Source organism: Castanea sativa, chromosome 9 (genome assembly GCF_040712315.1).
Source record: "Castanea sativa cultivar Marrone di Chiusa Pesio chromosome 9, ASM4071231v1".
In the NCBI taxonomy this organism is placed as follows: Eukaryota; Viridiplantae; Streptophyta; class Magnoliopsida; order Fagales; family Fagaceae; genus Castanea; species Castanea sativa.
The window spans coordinates 14,493,535-14,516,832 of record NC_134021.1 but is presented as its reverse complement, the minus strand read 5'-3'; the positions used below and the strand labels follow the sequence as shown (position 1 = coordinate 14,516,832).

The following is a 23,298-nucleotide window of genomic DNA, read 5'->3' as shown; positions in this document are numbered from 1 at the left end:
CCCCCCTCAGGTGGGACCTCTTTTTCTTTCCTACACCAATCCTATCTTCTCCACTTTCTACTCCTCCACCCTTATCCCACCTCGCACCTATACGCTCATCTTCTCCCAACTCCACACCATGGATGATATCACAAGTAAATGGGACCGCTTATCACTGAAACCGAAAGAAACCCAAACAGTCCCTTTAACCTCTAATCCTACTGGCGACGGTAAGGTACTTGTGGCCAAGTTCTTCACCAAGCGATGCATCAACATGGAAGCGGTCTTCCGAACACTAAAGAGCATGTGGAAAACTGAAAAAAGTTTTGACATTCGTGACCTTGGCTCCAATACAGTTATGATTCTTTTTATGATGAGTATGACCTATATCACATACTGACGCGAGGACCATGGTCTTTTGATAAGTACCTGCTCAGTCTCTACAAACCAAGAAAGAATGAGGCGGTAAAGAATGCCAAGTTTGACAAGGAAAGTTTCTGGGTACAGGTTCATGATTTGCCAATCCAATACATGAGCAAGGAAAATGCTGAAGCTATAGGGAGCACCCTCGAAGTTGTTGATCAAGTTGACATGGGCCCAAGGGGAGACTATCGAGGGCGATGTCTTTGAGTAAGGATCAACATGGATATTAGCCAACCTCTCTGTCGAGGAAGGATGGTGGACATAGGTGACTCATCTCCTTCATAGGTATCCTACTAGTATGAGCGCATGCCAATTTTTTGTTACTGGTGTGGTGTATTAAACCACGATGAGAAAGACTGCAAAATGTGGATACGTAGTAAGGGTACTCTACGTAAGGATGAGCAACAATACAGTGCGTGGTTGAGAGCTAGCGATGAACGACTTCAGAACCACCCAGTTCAGCCACCACAGCCTTACCGCGGCTTTATTCCCATGGCTACCGCGACACTCTCTGACGCCACCACCACCACCATCGCCGCCTGTGAGCCTTCAGCCATACCAGCCATTATCACAACTGCTACAGGAGATAAGGAAAATGCTGAAATATCTGAAACGGATGCCCATAGACATATCCCGACAAACAGGGAGATTTTGAAAAGTCACGATCTTTTCCGTTTACATCTTGCGGAGATTGATCACGACTTAAATGCTAATGATGAGGCAACTAATAATAATATGACGTTTAAAGCTGGCACCTTCAATAAAACTAACGGAAAATATGGAATTGTGTACAATCACACTTGATGCCATATGGGCCTCACAATGGGCTTATTGCTGCCACACACCTTGCTACTGGCCAAAACCAAAGGAAATGGAAAAGAATTATCCTAGCCCAACCCCACACAAACCCCATGGACATAGACACAACCCAACTAGGATCCAAACGCAAGTTTGAAGACATAGGTTGGGACGTTGATGATGATAAAAAGCAGAAGTTTGAGACTGAAACTCGTATGTTGGGTAAGATTTTTGCAAAAAAACTAAGATTGGCGGTGGTTGCTACGCAGTATCACTTGGCCGAATGAGTACCATCAGCTAAAACTGTCGAGGATTTGGGAACCCTCATACAATTCGTGCTCTCTAGCGAGCACTAAATAAGGAAGCTCTTTAGTTGGTTTTCCTAATGGAGACCAAACTGTCACAAGAAGAAATGAAATAAAAGAAGCAAGAACTTGGTTACACTCAACGCTTAGTCGTATCTAGCATAGGTCAAAGCGGTGTTCTAGCCTTACTATGGAAACCAGAAACTAAGGTGGCAATCCAAGGCTTCTCACATTGGCATATTGACGTGCACATCACATGTAACACAACTGGTGCGAAGTGGCGTTTGACTGGTTTTTATGGGCAACTAGACACTAGTAAAAAGGAGAAGACGTGGTCTATTTTAGAATCTCTTGGCCAAACAAACCAGCTGCCATGGCTCTGCATCGGGGATTACAACAAGATTACTAGCCAATTTGAAAAATTTGGAGGTAGACTTTGACCAAGTAGACAGATAGAAAAATTCCGCCGAGTCATCAATGCTTGTGATTTTCACGACTTAGGCTTCATTGGTTCATCGTTCACCTGGTTTAAAACTGATCACACTGAAGGACGTTTAAAGATAAGACTTGACAGAGCACTTGCAAACAATGCATGGCAGTTGATCTTCCATGGTGCTGCTGTCGACCACGTATCCATGTCAATGTGAGATCATTCTATGCTCTCCCTTCGCCTAAAAAATAACAGCCATCAATGATGACCAACCAAAAAGCTCTTCCAATTTGAAGAGATGTGGTTGAGGGACCCTGTTATTCTGAAGTGGTTCAAGAATCATGGCACGAGGGCCTTTATAAAACTGAAGGCTTCCCTATTACGAATTGCCTTGAACGATGCCGTACAAGGTTACAGGCTTGGAACAAGATGGAGTACAGCCATGTGGGGCGGAAAATAGAGCCATTGCAAAGCAAACTACAAATGTTGGAGCAACAATCCAGTAGCATGAAAACAGATAGTGAGATTAGGGATGTTCCCAATGCATTGAATGTTTGGCTAGACGCTGAGAGTACCATGTGGAAACAATGCTCGTGTAACTTTTGGCTCACTGATGGAGACCGCTATTGGAAAACAGAGAGAATTCTGAAAAAATGAAATTCTATTTCATTGAACAAAAACTGAACTAATCTGATACAACCAGATACATATATATATATATATATATATATATATATATATATATATATATATATATATATATATACATCAAATCCCTCCACTTAGTAACTAACCACTTAGTAACTAACTAATTAATCAGCTAACAGAAACAGAAATAACAAACTAATGCACGTGCCTATCACATGCTGAGTTAAATACATATACAACTAAAAACTACATGCCGTTTCTATTATCTATTACTGTCGTTTCCTTTACAAACTGAAATTGAATCTCTGGAACAGGAACTTTGCTTCTTATTTGTGCTCTTGATTTTGCTCCTCTTAGTTCCATTACTTCCTTTAGCATCTTTACACCCCCCCTCAAGTGGAAGAGGGGCATGAATATTGACCATATTCAACTTGGAAACAAGAAAGGAAAATTGTTGAGCATTCAAGGCTTTGGTTAACAGATCTGCAATTTGAGAATTGGTCCTAACATGTAGCATTCTAACATACCCTTCCAAGACCTTATCTCTGACTAGGTGACAGTCAATCTCTATATGCTTTGTTCTTTCATGAAAAACAGGATTTGCAGCAATGTGAAGGGCTGCCTGACTCTCACAGAACAGGAGGGCTGCTTGAGGGTGTTTGATTTGAAAATCATGAAGAACATACAAGAGCCAAATGACCTCACAGACTACTACTGCCATTGACCTGTACTCAGACTCTACTGAAGACCTTGAGACTGTTTGTTGTTTCTTTGACTTCCATGAAATCAAAGACTCACCAAGGAAGATGCAAAAACCAGTGACAGATCTCCTAGTGTCAGGGCAGGAGGCCCAATCTGCATCAGCAAAAGCCTTCAAATGCAGCTCTGATTTGCTTGAGAAAAATAACCCTTGGCCTGGTGAGCTCTTTAGATATTGCAAGACCTTATGAGCTGCTTGGAAATGAGGCTCTCTAGGGTGTGCCATGAACTGGCTGAGTCTATTCACAGCAAAAGTTATGTCAGGCCTGGTTATTGTCAAGTATGGCAACCTTCCTATCAATCTTCTGTAGGAGCTTGGATCTTGCAACTCCTTCCCTTCATACTTACTAAGTTTGAGATTCTGATCCATAGGTATTTTGGCTGGTTTACAACCTAGCATGCTAGCATCATCCAACACCTCAAGTGTGTACTTTCTTTGGCATAAATTGATACCATTAGTAGTCCTTGCAACTTCAAGACCTAAGAAAAACTTTAAATCACCCAAATCCTTTAGCTTGAACTGTTGATCCAACAAAATCTTCAAGTCATCAACTGCTTGCTTGTTATCACTAGCAATCAATATGTCATCAACATAAACTAATAGAGCAATAAAGGAAGTAGAGGTCTTCTTAATGTAAAGGGAGTAATCAGCCTTGGACTGTGTAAATCCAAGAAGAACCAATGCAGCAGAAAATTTGGCAAACCACTGCCTTGAAGCTTGTTTTAGTCCATATAAGGACTTAGTAAGTTTGCAAACTAGCCCCCCTTTGCTGTGGAAGCCTGGTGGGAGATCCATATAGACTTCTTCCTTCAATTCACCATGAAGGAAGGCATTATTCACATCAAGTTGACAAAGATACCAGCCTTGCACAGCAGCCACTGCAAGGAGACATTTGACAGTAACAAGCTTTGCAATAGGGGAGAAAGTTTCAATATAATCAAGGCCTTCTTTCTGTGTGAAGCCTTTAGCCACCAACCTAGCTTTATATCTTTTCACAGTGCCATCAGATTTGTATTTCACCCTATAGACCCACTTACAACCAATTGTCTTTTTATGAGGTGGAAGAGCTGTGAGGGTCCAAGTGTGATTAGCCTCAAGAGCAGAATCTCAGCTGCCATAGCCTCTCTCCACTTGGAATCTTTAACTGCTTGATGATAGAATTTAGGCTCCTCAATGGTAGAAATAGCATGACAGAAATGCAAGTGTCTGGGAGACAATTTTTGGGAAGATAGGTAAGAGGATAAAGGGAAAGCAGTGCTAGGTGGAACTTGAGACACCTGATTGCACTTATAAGCTTGCAAATAAGCAGGTTTGGTTGAAAGTCTAGTTGATTTTCTAAGAGGTAGAATGGAAGCAGGAGGTGTAGTATGGACAGAAGGTAAGGAGTGATCAAGAGAAACAGTGGACTGATTAGGGGGAATAGCAGACTGATTAGAAACATCAGAATGATCCAAGGGAACAGGTAAGGAACCAATAAGAATAGAAGAAGGAGAAGAAGTATCTGAACAAGGATGGGAATGAGGAACATGATCAATAATAGAAGTGGAGTCTGCAATAGGAAGTTGAACAGAAATTGGACAAGATGGAGAGTCAAAATTAGGAGGAGATGAATCAGATAAAGAAAAAGAGGTGAGATCAGAGGAGGAAGAAGAGTGTGAAAAAGGGAAGATAGACTCATGAAAGACAACATCTCTAGATATAGTAATCTTCCTAGTATGAAGATTGAGAACTTTGTAACCTTTCATGTTAAAAGGGTAACCTAAGAAGACACATGGAGAGGCTCTAGAATCAAACTTTAACTTATGGACAGATGAAGTTGAAACAAAACATAAGCAACCAAACACTCTAAGATGAGTAAAAGATGGTTGTTTATGAAACAAAATCTCAAATGGAGATTTATAACCTAACAAAGGCATAGGCAACCTGTTGAGGAGATAAGTGGCTGTCAAAATGCATTCACCCCAATATGCTGAGGGCAAATTGGATTGAATCTTAAGAGATCTAGCAACATTCAAAAGATGTTGGTGCTTTCTCTCAACCACAGAATTTTGCTGAGGTGTATAAGCACAACTCTTTTGATGTATAATGCCATGATCACTATAAAAATTGGACAAAGAGAATTCAGGAGCATTATCTGATCTAATTGCCTTAATGCCAATGTTAAATTGAGTCAAAATCATGTTATAGAATGAAATTAAAAGCTGTTTGACATCAGACTTACCTTTCATGAGATATACCCAAGTAGACCTAGTGGCATCATCAACAATGGTAAGAAAAAATCTAAAACCATCATAAGTGCAAATAGAGTAGGGACCCCAAACATCTACATGAATCAAAGCAAAAGGCTCAGTGCTCATATTATTGTTTGAAGGAAATGGCAACCTCTTTTGCTTAGCCAAAGGACAGATGGTACAAATGTCATTACATTTGGAAGAAAAAGAAGGCAAAACACTTTGCATAGAGGACAATTTATTAAAAGAAGGATGTCCTAATCTAAAATGCCATAAAATGGACATATCTTTGTTAGAAACAGACGTTGAAAAGGCTGACTTAGGAAGCTTGTTGGTGGAGAGGTAGTCTGATAGAGAAGGTGGAGTCCTAGAAGTGCTGTTCTGCAGCAAGTACAGACCATGTTGGACTTCACCCACTCCAATCGTCCTCCAACAAGAAAGGTCCTGAATAAAGCAGAATTGAGACAAAAACACAAGACAAAAATGTAAGCGTTGAGTGAGTTGGCTGACAGACACAAGATTAAAGGAAAATGAAGGAACACAAAGAACATGTTCAAGGGTAAGTGAATTGGATAGTTGGACAGTACCAATGTGAGTAACATGAGCAGATTCACCATTAGGTAATTCAACAACACAATGGGAAACAGCAATATAAGAGTGAAAAAGTGAAAGAGAACAAGCAATATGATCACTTGCACCTGTGTCAAGAACCCAAGTACTACCACCAAAAGCAGATCTATTCACAAGCTTAGCAGAGAAAATGGAGTGCTTGAGATTACCTGCCAAAGGAGTTGGTTGAGAGGTAGAAGCTTGGTTGGAAGAAACACTGTTAGCCATAGAAATTGGACTGTTGTGAGAGTCAGAACCTCCAATCATGGCAAGTAGTTTCTGACATTGCTCCATTATGAAAGGAAAATGCTGTGGGGTGGGTGTGGCAATAGACTCTTGAATAGAATCAAGAGAGGAGACCTGGTTTGCCCTTGCCTTGGTCTTATAGCCAGGAGGATATCCATGAATTTTGTAGCATCTCTCCACGGTATGACCAAGCAATCCATAATGGCTGCAGGTAGGCCTCTCTTTTCCTTTCTTGAAAGTCTTAGAACCAAAACCAAGATTCATTGTTTTGGCTGCAAGGGCAGTGGATTCAACAAAAGGACCATTGTTGCTATGTCCAACTGACCTCTGCCTTTCATCTTGAACCAACAATGAATATACCTTATCAACAGAAGGAATATGATCCATTAACAGAATTTGGCCTCGAATGTGAGAGAATGAATCATTAAGACCCATTAGAAGTTACATAATTGCTTCTCTGTGATGAAGATTGGAAATCTTTTCATTCACATGGCACACACACTTCTCACAAGAGCAAAGAGGAACTGGTTCATAGTTTTGTATTTCATCCCATAAGATTGAGAGATTAGTAAAATAATCACTCACAGTGAGTTCCCCCTGAGAAATGCTAGCAAGATCTTTCTGCAATTGGTAAACCCTAGGTCCATTTCCTTGAGAGAACATATTCTGAAGCTTCTTCCAAACTTCCTTGGCAGTTCTTCGATACACCATGCTAGTTGCAATCTTGGGGGAAACACAATTGATGATCCAAGAAACCACAATTTCATTGCATCGTGACCAACTTTGAACAAGAAGAGGAACTTTCTCCATGGATGAAGTCAGAGAAGCAGAGCCATCAATTAACCAAAATTTATTTTTGATCCTAAGAGCTCTTTTCATAGATCGTGCCCACGTAGGATAGTTTTCTCCTCCAATCAGTGGCTGAGATACAAGAATTGCTCCAGGGCTCTCAGCGTGGTGAAGAAAGAAGGGATGTGATTCATCAATGGTGATGCTTGTAGAAGCTTGATCAGAAGGTGCCATTGATGTAGCTTCGAAAGAAAAAAAAAACTAGCTTTTGAAGAAGAAGAAATTGAAACAAAGAAATTAGGCGGAAGCAAGAAATGAATTCTCTGATACCATATTGGAAAACAGAGAGAATGCTGAAGATATGAAATTCTATTTCATTGAACAAAAACTGAACTAATCTGATACAACCAGATACGTATATATATACATCAAATCCCTCCACTTAGTAACTAACCACTTAGTAACTAACTAATTAATCAGCTAACAGAAACAGAAATAACAAACTAATGCACGTGCCTATCACATGCTGAGTTAAATACATATACAACTAAAAACTACATGCCGTTTCTATTATCTATTACTGTCTTTTCCTTTACAAACTGAAATTGAATCTCTGGAACAGGAACTTTGCTTCTTATCTGTGCTCTTGATTTTGCTCCTCTTAGTTCCATTACTTCCTTTAGAATCTTTACAACCGCAACACGAGCTTCTTCCATACCAAAGCCACCAACCGCAAGTAGTGTAATGTGATTTTCGGTGTATGTGACTTAGCTGGGGTTTGGCAGGATGATGAGCAGCAGATAGAAAGTATCATTGTCAACTACTTCACAGACATTTTCCACTCACAAGGCCAGATAGATTCAACCACTCTAATAGAAGTCGGGGAGCCCGTTGTGACCACTGACATGAATGACTTTCTTACGCAGGAATTCAAAGTTGATGAAGTTTACAGAGCATTGAAACAAATGCACCCCAAGAAATCTCCTAGTCCTAATGGTATGCCCTCTCTTTTTTATCAACATTTTTTGTCTTTAGTTGGTGATTGTGTTACAAAAACTGTCCTGGAGTTCCTCAATCATGATATCACCCCCCAAATTTTAATGAGACTCATGTTGTGCTTATAGCAAAAATAAAAAAAACCCAAAAAAGATCACCCTATACTGACCCATCACTCTTAGCAATGTCATATCCTGTTTAGCTTCAAAAGTCCTAGCAAACCGCCTAAAACGCTTCCTCCAAAAAATTATTAATGAAAACCAAAGCGCCTTCATGTCTGACCGCCTCATCGCTGATATAATATCCTAGTTGCCTTTGAAACCATGCACCATATCAACCAAAAGCGTAGTGGTAAAGTTGAGGAAATGACCTTGAAGCTTGATATAAGTAAAGCTTTTGATGGAGTTGAGTGGGGAAGCTTGGAAAAAATAATGTATAAAATGGGTTTCCATGAGTCATGGGTGAAAATTATGATGAGATGTATTAGCACAGTCACATATTCTATAATTATCAATGGGCAACCTTGAGGAAACATCATCCCTTCTAGGGGTTTGGGTTAAGGGGACCCCCTCTCCCTTTTTTGTTTCTTTTTTTATGCAAAAGGCTTATCAGCTTTAATCAGGAAATTAGTGGAGTTGGGACTTTTGAGTGGTGTAGCTGTATGTTAATATCTCATCTCTTTTTTGCAGATGATAGCCTGATCTTCTACAAAGCCACCATTGAAGAATATTCCACACTTGAGGAAGTTTTGGAAATCTATGAATTCTTATCTGGCTAGCAACTGAATCATGAGAAGACCTCTCTATTTTTTAGCCGAAACACCTCCCAAGATATCTAGGATGCCATTAAAAATCGTTTTGGGGTTGAAGTCATTTGGCAACATGAAACTTACTTAGGGCTGCCATCCTTGGTAGGAAAATCAAGGCGCAACACTTTCCAAGCTTTGAAGGAAAAATTAAACAATAAGCTTTCAGGTTGGAAGGAAAAACTATTGTCTCATGTAGGAAAGGAGATTCTTATAAAGACGGTAGCTAAAGCAATCCCAACATATACGATGAGTGTGTTTCAACTTCCACATGCCTTATGTGATGAACCAACAAGTATGGTCATAAGTTTTTGGTGGGGACAAAACAATGGAAGAAACAAGGTAGTAGGAACTAGCTGGGATAAAATTTGTATACCCAAAATTGAAGGCAGCTTGGGATTTTGAGACCTAAAGGCTTTCAACCTTGCTCTCCTAGCCAAGCAAGGTTGGCGCCTACAAACAAACACTTCCTCACTAGTCCACAAAGTCTTCAAAGCTCGGTATTTTCCTGAAACTGACTTCCTCAAAGCTGAAATGGGGACAAAACCATCATATGCATGGAGAAGCATCATGGCTGCTCATGGCTGCTCAGGGGATAGTCAAGCAAGGCTACCGATGGCAGGTCGGCAATGGGAACTCCATCAAAATTTGGACTGATAAGTGGCTGCCCACTTGTTCTACTTTTTGCGTCACCACCCACCAACATGCACTGCCAGTGAACGCACACGTAAGCACTCTATTGATCATGATACTGGAATGTGGAGGATTGGCTTCATTGAAGAAATCTTCCTACCACATGATGCCCAGGCAATCCTAAGTATCCCACTGAGCCTTCGCCGCCCACCGGATCGTATTATTTGGGCGTACACGCCGAATGGTTGCTTCACAGTGAACTCTGCCTATAAAATTGCCCTCTCCCCTTCACACACTCCAAATGGGTCTTCTGGTGGTCCATCGAATAACCGAAATAGTGGCTGTTTTGGAAAACTCTATGGCGCCTGAACGTTCCTAACAAAATCCGGTCCTTTGCATGGCGAGCGTGCAAGAATTTACTCCCAACGAAGTCCAACCTGCAGCGCAGAAAAATCCTGGATGATCCCACTTGTGACGCCTGTGGCAATGCAGTGGAAACAAGCGGACATGCATTATGGGCTTGCGAGAAAGCGCAGGCAGTTTGGCTTAACACAAGCCTACCTATCCACAGCCACGGCCTACCGTTTGACAATTTCCTAGACTTTCTCTAACATCTTATTTTCCACCAACATGTCGAGGATGAGGTACTAGGACTCAGTATCACTATCACATGGAGTCTATGGAAGAATCGGAATGCAGCTCGAACAGATGGATCACGACAACCCAACACACACATTCTTTAGATGGCAATCAAGTTGATAAAGGAATATCGGCTCGCAAACCACAAGATCATGGTCCAAACTGTCGCCGCAAACACCATATGGGTTCCGTCACAAAGCCCCTGGTACAAGGTGAACGTCATCATCGCTATTTTTTGCTTTCTTCAGGCAGTAGGTGTTGGGGTCGTCGTCAGGGACCTTGCAGGACAAATAGTCGTAGCAATGAGCAAAAAGATGTGGGTGCCACTTGGTCCATTGGAGGCAGAAGCTAAGGCAATGGAAGAAGCTATTGACTTCGCATTGGACATCGGACTATAGGACGTGGTCTTTAAATGTGGCTCGGAAGTACTCCATGGTGCACTCACTGGGGCCAACACGCCTTCTGCAGCTATAGCGAATGTCATCGCCTCTTGTCTTGCATAGCTCCAAGACTTCAGATCAGTACAACTCTCACATGTTTGACGTTAAGGAAATACACCGGCTCATACCTTGGCACATTACTCCAAAAGTTTAGAAACATTTGTAGCCTGGATTGAGGATGATCCAGCACCTATCGAGCATGCATTAGCTCGGGATGTAATGACTTTTGCATGATTTTAATAAAGCTCAAGTATTTCATATATAAAAAAAAACAATTACCCTCAGGGTATTTGTTAATATAACTTAGAAAGAAATAGTAGTAGTCAGGGTCGGCCCTACCTAGGTCTAAGCTACTTAGGCCATCGTTTAGGGCCCCTATTAGAGAAAGACCCCGAATTTTGGGGCAAAATTTGATATATATAAAAAAAAAAAAAATAGGAGAGAGAGAGAGAGAGGCATTTTACTTAACCAAACTCATTACATAAACCAATACTAAATAGAGACTCAAACTGCCTTTTGCTACAATTTCTGCTCATCTCTATCTGATAACATGGATGGGAAGAACAAGGAGGCATTAAAGGAGATTGAGAGACTTACTGCAAAGGCTGATGAAGTACAAGAGAACATTTTGAAAGAGATCTTAAGTCAAAATGGTGCAACCGAGTATCTTATTAAGTATATGAAAGGATCAAAATTGGGAGTTCAAGCAAAGTGTCCCTGTCGTTACTTACAAGGCTATTCGCCCTTACATCCAAAGAATTGCTAATGGTGAAGATTCCTCTCTCATTACTAGCCACCCTATAACTGAAATGATAATGAGGTCTTACACTCTCTCTCATGAATTCCTCATTTTTTGTGGGTTTTCAATAGTATTTTGTTTTGTGAAGTAATTAATTTGTGTCATGGTACTTGCAGTACAGGGATATTTCTTTTAGTAGATTTTTAAATTTTAGTAGATTTTTAATGTTTAAATATACTTATTCAATATATATATATATTTTTTATATTTCTTTTAGTTAATAACCCTTTTTTCTTCCTTTTTGAGATATAAAAATTGCTAATATAATTTTTGTTTGGGTCATGATAACCGATACCTTTAAAGTAATTGTTAATAAACCATAATAGAAAAGTTTTGACATCACTTTCATTGGAAATATAAAAAGTTTTCAACAACATTTATTGTTTTATTATTCTCCTAATAAAATATTTCTAAAAATACCTCTTAAACCAATGTCCTAAGGGCATTGTTTAATATTTCCCTTTTTGTTTTTATGTTTTTATTAATGTTTCTTTTAAAAGTTGTTAAGAAAATTGACTTCCACTTACTATTTACCTTGCAACCCATACTTACACAACACAGACATGTTCAATTATAATGGTACTATTGATGTTATATATATATATATATATATATATATATATATATATATATATACACACACACTTCATATTCATGTAGACAACATAACATTTCAAAGAATAAAAATATGAGATGAAAAAAAGAAAAAATACCTTTGAATTTTGCCAAGTAGTAATGTTTTTGAAACGTAGATCTAATTTTGAATTTGAAGCATGCACAACTAGTAGGCGAAGATATAAAGTTAAAAGTAGACTAGCATCAATTAGAAGTATATAATGACATTTGGGTTATTCTTTTAAGAACTATTACACCAGTTCATTTTCCTATGTAAAACATATATAAACAATGAATGGAATACAAATAGATATCTATGAATAATAAATGGGACTCACATTTTTGTAGGGTGCTCATCTCCAGAATAGTTGAGCAATAAGTATTGTAATGAGATTGAAGCAATGACACTATTGTGGTTCACCAAAACTTTAAAAGTTCAATTGGACACTTAACAGTTAGCACAAAATTAAACTTCAATTAAAATCCAGTTAGATTTTTTCTAAGTTTGGACTTCAAATCATTTCAGTCATATAACCATAATCACAAGCTTGCATTGAATTAGATTTCATAACAAGTTAGTATTTGTTATAACCCACACAACTAATTAAGGTCAGGTTAGCTATACAAGAATACATCTTGTTTCTAATTAAGCATGTGTGACATTCTAATTCCAGGTATGTCCCTGTTGTTGACGAGGGCAAGGGCATGTGCTTCTACTTTGTCAAGAAAGAAATATCCACTCCTTGTGGTTTACCAGCTCGGACTGCGATCTCCAGGCTCTTAAAGAGCAAACACTTCAAACGCCTAGCACAAGACCCTTCCAATGACAACAACACAAGCCCATACCAAGCCCTTTTGTGCAGTGATATCAGTCAAAGCATGTATTGCCAAATTCTAGCTAGTCTAATCTACCGCCACCAAGTCCAAAGGCTAGGAGGTGCGTTTGCCTCAGTTCTCCTCCAAGTCATCTCTGTCCTTGAACGCAATTGGGTTCGTTTCTGCAATGATATCCGTACTGGCCAACTAGACCCCATCATCACAGACCTTGAGTGTGTTCATGTATGTCTACCTTGCTTTCATCTCCTGACCTGACCCATGTCTAGCTCATGAGACTGAGGACATTTGTAGCCGTGTGCCATGGAAGGGAATTTTTGCCAACTTTGGCCTAGAGCTAAGTTCATTGAGGCTGCGATCACTGGCTCGATGGCACAATATATACTGGCCCTAGAGTATTATAGTGATGGGAAATTGCCATTTGTGTCAAACATGCATACCTCATCAGAATGTTTCTTTGGGGTTAACTTGAAGCCCTTATGTCACTACAACAAAAGTGGGCTATTGTGACGAAATCTAGTGAGGATAAACAATTTCGTCACTGAATGTTAGCATTCGGTGAGGAAAAGAGGATTTTGTCACCAAAAATTTAAAATGGGCGACGAAATCAATATTTCGTCACTATAGATGTTCAAATTGGTGACGAAATATTTATTTCGTCACTATAAGTCATTAAAAAAAAAAAAACACAAATGTAACGATACAAAATATTTGCATCACCAAAGGCCTATCTTGGGTGATGAAATTCTATATTTGTCACCCAATATAAAGATTTAGGTGTTTTAGGAGACAAAATAATTTTTCGTCTCTTATTACTACAATAATGAGGTTTCTTTTTGGGTTTTGAAGGTATTTTGGTAATTTTTAGGTTTCAAGGGTATTTTGGTAATTTTAAGGTTTTGGGGGTATTTTGGTAATTTTTAGGTTTTGGGGGGGGTATATTGGTCATTTCTTGGGTTTTGAGGGTATTTTGGTCATTTTTTAAGTTTCAGGAGTATTTTGGTCATTTTTTGGGTTTTGAGGGTATTTTGGTCATTTTTTAAGTTTCAGAGATATTTTGGTAATTTTATGGTTTTGGGGGTATTTTGGTAATTTATAGGTTTTGGGAGTATTTTGGTCATTTTTTGGATTTTTGGGGTATTTTGGTAATTTTTAAGTTTTGGGAGTACTTTGGTCATTTTTTGGGTTTCGAGGATATTATGGTCATTTTTAGGTTTCGGAGATATTTTAGTCATTTTTGGGGTTTCAAAGGTATTTTGGTCATTTTTAGGGTTTTGGGGGTATTTTGGTCATTTTTAGGTTTCAAGGGGGTATTTTGGTCATTTTATGGGTTCTTCAATCACAATAGAACCTAGAGGTGTGATGAAAAAATTATTTCACTTACAAATACATAATACTCATCACACCCCAAGGTTTTTTTGTGATTGAAAAATTTAGTAATCCCAAATTATAATAGATGCAAATTTTTAACTTTTATCCCAAAAATATAGAAGTGTCTCTAAGCACGCGCGTGAAGGCTAATAATTATTAAAAAAAAATGTAAATTGAATTTCACATAAAATTATACAAATGATAAATTTAGTTTATGTTACAAAAGAAAATTTTTTACAACAATTTCTAAGATAACAACTACTTCATGTGACGTTTGAATCATACAATAATTTTTGTAAACTCTCTCACGCGAACTTATCTAATATTCCATTACAATGCCTCGTCGATGCAATCCAATAAATTTTTGTATACGCCAACCTGAGAGGGATAAAAGAGTTAGAAAAAAAAAAAAACTTCAATAAAAAAATAAATAAAAAACCAAAAAAAGAGTTTGTGTTTGTTTTAAATTGGGAAACCAATTAAGTAGCATAATCCCCCAAAAAAAATCCTAAAAAAAAAAAAAACCAAACCGTAGGCCTGTTATGTCACGTTATTTTACAAAGAGAGTAAATTCCTATACAAAAAATTCCATGCCAATATTCATTAATTGGATTAATTATGATCAATTGATAGTAGGAAAATTTTGTTCTTATGGATCATACAATATGGGTCTTAAAGTGTAGAAATTTTAATTTATATATTTATTCTCGTTAGTTGAAAACTTGTAAGTGGGTATGATGAGGGTATATTAGGGATCAAGATTGAGGAATCCAAATAGGAGAAGCCCCTTAAATAGTAATATAGATTAATTTAAACTATAATTTGAATTTACTATTTTTTGTTATCATAACTATCAATTTTTGGAAAGCATATTAAAAAAAATGTGTGTGTTTTTCTTTTTTTGTTCTTGAAAACTTTAAATATCTACTAGTGTTAGAATAGATTAATTTAGTTTCCACATACAAACAACAAGTTATTTACGAGTCTACTGGTAGCATTCTTTTTGGAGTAACACTCCCTCAAGGGTTCAATTGCCGGCGCCAACATAAATTTCATCTTAATTTTAATTTTTAGCTTTTTTTTTTTTTTTCAGCGCCATGCCCAATTTTCAGCGCCAATTTTTTTTTTCATTTATTTTTTATTTGAAAAACAAAACCCTAACCTATCTCTCTCGCTCCTCTACTCAAGCATTTCTACCTCCCACAGACCTCACGCCTCTCCTCCCTCATTGATCGGTAAGCTCTCTCTCTCTCTCTCTCTCCTATAGGGGATGAACTTTAATTTTGTTTTTAAAGTTATACTGCAGAGATTACCATATCCTTTAAATATGAATTTGTGGTTCTAATGATTATTTAGTATATTAGTTGCATTTAACTTCTGCTGGGTCTGATAGATGGCAAACTCTCTATTGCTTACATGCTATGGTTATTGTAGAGTAACAAGGAAGTTTTACCCATCAAAATAATTTCAATACTGAGCAAATTCTATAAGTTATTGTTTTAAAAAAAAAAAAATATATATATATATATATATATATAGAAATGTGTTACATGGCCAGAAAAGGGACCATTAAATACTTTGATCTCATAAAATCTTTCAGTCATGTTTGGTTGATGGAAATGTCTTTGGAGACCAACTTATTTGTAATTTTGTAGCATGATTTTGCTATTACAGGGTTGATTAAGATCTTGAATGCTTTGAAAGAATTTCCGCATTTGATGTATAAGTTTATCTTACTTTATATTTTTCCTGGAAAATACGTGAGAATTAGGATCAGAGTTAAGACCTTGTGCTCGCACATAAATTATATTCATGCTTTTGTAGTTCATAGCCTATTTGAAAAGATTTATGGCTTATTAATATGAAAATATTTTGAAGAGAATGAATGATTCCTCTCATTAAAATCCATACAGAACCCAAAATCTGCATCCATGACCAGTAGGAATCGAGTACAATAGGGGTTCCCTTATAAATCCAAGATGTGTTTTTACATGATTATCCCAAAAACATGGAACCGGGCTTTCTTACTTTATTGGTGATTGTCTCATTTGTACAAGTAAAATGCATAAAGGGCCACCCCTTTTATTTGGTAGTTAAATTCATACTCCATGGTCCATATATATATGGGGGTTAGTGTTTAGACAATTTCCTCACTTATTATTTTTTTTTTGATGGGAAATAAATAACTTTATTATGATGAAGATAAATACATAGCATCTTGAATTACAAAAGATTCAATAATGGGTGGAGTTTCCTCAATCCAACTTACAAAGTTGTTAATTCCTTTGGCATATCTTGCCAGATTATGAGCTGGTTTGTTGCTGTGTCTTAGTACGTGGAGAAAACAAGTGGCTCGGAAGAAATGCAGCTTTTGGTGAATCCCATCAATAAGGTTTGCAATGGCTATTGGGGGAGTGATCGTTCTAGTGAGGGCGTCGAAAACTGTCCGTGAGTCAGTTTCAAACACAACATCTCTAACTCCAATATCCCATGCAAAGGTGACAGCTTCATCCATTGCTTTTCCTTCTGCTTCCAATGGACCTAGCGGTAAGGGAAGGTGTTTGCTCATAGCTGCAACCACCGATCCTTCGTGGTCCCGAATTAAGACACCTACTCCCACAGAGTTGAGCTGGTCGAAGACAGTAGCGTCCACGTTGACCTTGTACCATGGTGGAGATGGTGGGACCTAGCGTGGGTCCATGGCGTCCCTATGTTGCGGTGGGCGATGATGCGCTAGCTGGAATTCGCAAAGCAGGGTGCGAGCTTTATGGAGAATTTCATGACATGTTTGTCTTGGCTGGCCTACACGTACTTTGTTTCTACTAAACCACATGCACCAAGTGATAGTGATAATGAGTTCAAGAATATCATTTCCAACGTGCTGTATGTATATGAGGTACCAAAGCCAATCCGCAAAATCATGGAAATGGATTCCATGCATGTCAAAAGGGATGCCCGAGATAGCCCATAGTTCAACGGCTTTTGTGCACTCCCAGAATAAGTGGGTTGTAGTTTCTGTCGCTAATCCACAAGCTTCACAGAGGGGCTCGTCAAGCACCTTTCTATGATAGAGATTCTCTTTGGTGGGGAGGATATTACGGCATGCTCGCCAAGTGAAGGTCTTGATTTTATTTGGAGCATGCAAACTCCAAATCTTTTTCCAGAACGAGCTTATATCACGGCTTGTGGAGGGGGACCCAGTGGTGCTTTGCAAATGCAGAGAAAGGGCGAGCTTGTAGGCACTATTCACAGTGAAGGTTCCTCTAGATGTGTAAGCCCAGACCTGTCGATCTCGGTTCCCATTTTTGTTGATGGGGATGCTTAGAATTTTTTTTTGCATCATGGGGAAGGAAGGCTGCATTGATCAAGTTATGTTTCCATTCACCCACCGTGTTGTCTATAAGAGTGCTGACAGTGGAGCTTTCGGGTAGGACACTGTAGGGTGGAGAGGTGATCATAAAGGTGGACGGTTGAGGCAGCCACTTATCCTTCCAAATATTGATGGATGCTCCATCTCCAACCTGCCATCGACAACCTGCCTTGACAATATTTTGAGCCGCCATAATGCTACGCCATGCATATGATGGCTTTGAACCTAGTTCAGCATGGAGGAAGTCACTGTTTGGAAAATAGCGTGCTTTGAGGACACGGTGCACCAGGGAGTGTGTGTTTGTTTGCAATCGCCATTCTTGTTTTGCCAAGAGTGCTAAGTTAAAGGTTGGTAGATCACGAAAGCCAAGTCCACCGTCTTGTTTTGGAGTGCAAATTTTGTTCCAGCTAAGCCATGCTATCTTGTTCTTTCCATTTGATTGTCCCCACCAAAACCGACGAACCATGGCAGTTAAGTCATCACAAAGTGTGTCAGGGAGTTTGAAGACACTCATGGTGTAAGTGGGTATAGCCTGTGCCACTGCTTTAATAAGAATTTCCTTCCCCGCTTGAGAGAGCATTTTTTCCTCACTTATTGACTGGTGATGAATTTTAGATTATAAAGGTATTTTTCAATCTCTTAACAAGATGTGCTTTGGTTTGAAAGCAAGAGTCACGGGTTTGAGTTTGGGAATCTAACTTTTCCTAATAATTATTAGGGGTAAGATTGATTATTAATCACTTTTTAAAAACCTCATAAAAATGGAAGTTTTTGTATATTGGGAACCAATTTTTTTCCCCAATAATGTGATTGGCTCTTAATTTGGTTTAGCTTCTTTTCCCTTCAACTATTTACAAAAACACAAGGTGGCCATCTCGTACCTTGAACTCCCCAACAAGGTGGGATCTGAGATTTGCTCTGAAATATTTGATACTTAAGATTTTATTACTATTTAAGCTTGGGGTCATCTTCTATTTCTATCCATTGAGTTCCTTGGTCTATGCGTTTAAGAGGAGGGAATTCCTTTCTAACTTGTAAATGAATCACGTGCATGGAAGCAAGCCATTAATTTAAACGAGATTAATCAAGAAGTGCAAAGCTCAATATTTGCTTTTGTCACACAGAAAAAAGTCAGTGTGATCACAAATGTTTCATGGAAACAAATGGTTATTAATATTATGTAAATGGGCTTGATATATATATATATATATATATATATATATATATATATATATATATATATATATATATTAGTTTAAATGGTATAATTTTTTTTTGAGAAGAGAATGGTATAATTCCTTTTTGGTTAATATATATATATATATTAGTTTAAATGGTATAATTTTTTTTTTTGAGAAGAGAATGGTATAATTCCTTTTTTTTTTAACCAAAGTTTACCCACTTGAATGTTTTTTCCCCCCAATAAAATACTACGTTTTCTTTTAGAAGTAAATAGATTTCTTGTGTTGGCCAACTAAGCCTTGTGACTTATTATAATTATTTATGACCATTAAACCTTGTGTTGAACTTTCATTTGTGCAGGGTTGAGTTTGCTTGGCTTTTTTGTGATTATAAGCTGAGGTAAGGATTTTGGGTCTTTTGAGACTAGTATTAAATTTTTTTTACTCTAGGGTTTTGTCTTCTAAAACTTAAATTGAAGTTTACAAGTTGATCTGGACTGAAAATCTTAGTTAAAATTTTTTAATGAAATTGGTGATGTTTGATATATTTGTGGGTTGTTGATTTGGAGCAAGCGGGTAGCTTGCATGTTATTTATGGTAGTGGCTGGGTTTTTGTGTTAATGGTGGTTGCTGTGCTTTTTGTTTATTGTGATGGTTGGGTTTTTTCTTTATGACAGTGGCTGAGTTTTTGTGTTAATGGTGGTAACTGTGCTTTTTGTTTAATGGTGGTGGTGGGTTTTTTGTTTACGGAAGTGGCTGGGTTTTTGTGTTAATGGTGGTGGTTGGGTTTTTCGTTTATGGTGGTGGCTGTGTTTTTTTGTTTAATAGTGGTGGTGGGTTTTTTGTTTATGATGGTGGCTGAGTCTTTTGTTTATTGTGATGGCTAGGTTTTTTGTTTATGGTAGTGGCTGGGTTTTTGTATTAATAGTGGTGGCTATGTTTTTTGTTTAATGGTGGTGGTGAGTTTTTTGTTTATGGTGGTAGCTGTGTTTTTTGTTTAATGGTAGTGGTGAGGTTTTTGTTTACGGTAGTGGCTGGGTTTTTGTGTTAATGGTGGTGGCTGTGCTTTTTGTTTAATGGTGGCTGTTGAGTTTTTTGTTTATGGTAGTGGCTGGTCTTTTGTGTTAATGGTGGTGGCTGTGTTTTTTTGTATAATAGCGGTGGTGGGTTTTTTGTATATGGTGGTGGCTGAGTTTTTTGTTTATTGTGATGGCTAGGTTTTTTGTTTATAGTAGTGGCTGGGTTTTTGTGTTAATGGTGGTGGCTGTGTTTTTTGTTTAATGGTGATGGTGAGTTTTTTATTTATGGTTGTGGCTGTGTTTTTTGTTTAATGGTGGTGGTGAGGTTTTTGTTTATGGTAGTGGCTAGGTTTTTGTGTTAATGGTGGTGGTTGTGCTTTTTGTTTAATGGTGGTTGTTGAGTTTTTTGTTTATGGTAGTGGCTGGATTTTTGTGTTAATGGTGGTGACTGTATTTTTTTGTTTAATAGTGGTGGTGGGTTTTTTGTTTATGGTGGTGGCTAAGTTTTTTGTTTATTGTGATGGCTGAGTTTTTTGTTTATGGTAGTGGCTGTGGTTTTTGTTTAATGGTGGTGGCTAGTTTTTTTTTTCTTTTTAAAAAAAAAAAAAATAGTATTGGCTAGATTTTTTATTCATTGTGGTGGTTGGGTTTGTGTTTATGATGGTGACTGGGTTTTTGTTTTGGATTTCACTTTATTTGTTTTGTTTTAAATTGTGATTTTTTTTGCATTCTTTATGATTTCTCCATGGTTTGTAATGTGGGTTTGGTTTTTATTTGATGAGAATGTTGTAGGTCTTCTTTCTTTGATAGTTTGGCTTCATATGATGTTGCATTATGATTATTTTGTCTAGTTTGTTATTGGGTATTCTGTGGACAATATTTGCATTGTCTTACTACTAATAATTTTTTTTTGTAGTACATCTTATTAGAGATATAGGTTTGCAGTTTAGTTTGTTATTGATGTATTTTCCTTTACACTTGTGCAGATATGGGATTGGTGGCAAAAAGATAGCTTTTGTGAGACTACTTGAGTTCAAATAATTTTCTGTAAAGTTTGGAAGCTAAGACATCATTTGTATATAAATGGTTGTAATTACTTTGTGAACATCTTTATTGCATTTTTAGATTGTATGGATGTTTTTTTTATGGATTTGGTTAGAAATGAATGGATGTTTGTTTTTATGGATTTGGTTAGAAATGAACAGGTTAATGTAATGGCAAGTAAATGTAAAGAATATTAATAAAAAAATAAAATTGGTGACAATAATTTTCGTTGCCATATCTGACTATAAGTAGAAATTGGTGACGAAATAATTCATCACCTGATCTATTGAATTAAAAAAAAAAAAAAAATCAGTGACGCAAAACTTCGTCACCTAATCTATTGAAATTGGAAAAAAAATACATTTGGTGACGAAATATTCCATCACTGAAACTAAGATTTAGTGACGAAAATATTAGGTGACAAAAAACTTTTGTCACTTATCATTTTTTATTGGTAACGAAAAAATTTCGTCACCTAGCATTTTTTTATTGGTGACGAAACATTTTCGTCACCAATACATTCTGTGACGGAGCTTAGGTGACGAATGCTGTTTCGTCACCATATGTATTCGGTGACGAAATAAGGACATATTGTGACGAAATGTTTCGTCACCATAGTTCACTTTTGTTGTAGTGTGTGACCCTTCTGATGTAGCATATACCCTCTTGCCCAATATGGGTTATTTTGAATTTTACCCTTGGGAGAGAATGGGACAATCTTGGATGAACGTAGGTGAAGAAGATGAAGTACCCAATGATAAACTTGTCGACCTTGTACAAGTTAGGCTTGGTTATTATTATGAATTGGTGGTCACTACTTTTGCTGGTGAGTCTTTACTTGCAAATGCTTTTTTTTTTTTTTTTTTTTTTTTAAAATGAAAATATTATATAAGAAAAAAAAAGGGACACTTAACTAATTGAAGAATTACAAGCAATCAAAACATTAAAAGTGGGACAAATGTTTTTATTCTTATTTCCCTACTTTAATTTTAAGTTTGAATATATTCTTTTGTTTTCAGACTAAGCGAAAAAAGGAACTCATAGATAAATTCACTTCTCCTAACTCACTTAAACTCTACTTATGAATACTGTGAATTGTGAAACTATCATCACGACATAAAAGTCCTTTTCTTTAATTTTTTTTTTAAAAAAAAGGTTCAAATTCAAAGCTTTTCTTAATACCAATTTTGTTATTTATGCACTAATATATACATTAGTGTATACCATTGGTGTCGTATTTTCATTAACACTAAGCTTTTTAATTTCAACATGTCTCATTAGGACTATATCGTCATCGTGTTGGTGACGTGCTTCAAGTGATCGGATTCTACAATCGAGCCCTACAATTTCGATACATATGTAGGAGAGACGTCATTCTCAGCGTAGAAGACGACAAAATCAACGAAGAGGATTTACAAAAGAGCATCAATGTGGCCCAGAAATTGCTAGAGCCGTATAGTGCTCTACTCATGGACTACACTAGCTATGTGGATGCATCAAATATGCCAGGAGGCCTAGGACATTATGTATTGTATTGGGAAATTCGATTTCATGAATCATCGAAGGCAGATGATCAGTTGGCTAATATTGCAGCACTCGATGACAAGGTGCTACAAGAATGTTGCATTACTATGGAAGAAGAGCTCGATTACACTTATCGAATATGCTGTACACATAACAAGTCTGTAGGGCAACTTGAGATTCGAGTGGTGGAGCCAGGCACGTTTGAAGAATTGATGAACTTTTTCATCAAATAAGGGGCCTCGATCAGCCAATATAAAACACCAAGGTGCATCAGGTCTGAAGGAGCTCTTAAGTTATTAATTCTCACGTGAAACTATCTTTTTTTAGTCCTTGAGAACCAAAGTGACTCCTTATTTAAGGTAATTATAGGTTTACACATTATACTTGCAATGTAAATCTTACATTGTAGACTCAACAAATTGTGTATAATATAAGATTTACATTGCTAGTACAATTTAAACCTATAATTAATTCCTTAATTAATTATAATGTTTTGCCATAGAAGAATCAAAACTTTGTTGGCTAATAAGTTTCAATTTCTTTGTAGTCCTCCTTATGTTTTGAAGTTTAAAGGGAATGCCTTGGCATGTGGACTGATTTAATATGCTTTCATTCATCGTTTACAATTTAATGGTGGAACAAGAATTTTGGATATGGTGTGATATTGTATTGTATAATAAGCAATTATAAAATCTATTTAGGAAAAGAGATCAACCATATTCACATGGAGAATAAAAATGATACTTTGGCGTGGCTAAGTGCCGCAGCTAACTGTTGCATGCATGTGTCAAGCAATAAAGTAGTAAGAGT

At 37.4% G+C, this 23,298-nt stretch overlaps 1 protein-coding gene and 1 pseudogene across 1 annotated transcript; both read left to right on the top strand.

Annotated features, from left to right (window-relative positions):
- The first annotated feature begins 1,313 nt into the window (after positions 1–1,313).
- LOC142608797 (uncharacterized) lies at positions 1,314–2,592 on the top strand. Its single transcript, XM_075780472.1, has 2 exons — positions 1,314–1,422; positions 2,264–2,592. Exons 1-2 carry the CDS (start codon positions 1,314–1,316, stop codon positions 2,590–2,592), a joined length of 438 nt encoding a protein of 145 aa, XP_075636587.1.
- An 8,689-nt stretch (positions 2,593–11,281) lies between these two features.
- On the top strand, positions 11,282–22,822 carry LOC142608796 (putative indole-3-acetic acid-amido synthetase GH3.9; annotated as a pseudogene).
- The last annotated feature ends 476 nt before the right edge of the window (positions 22,823–23,298 follow it).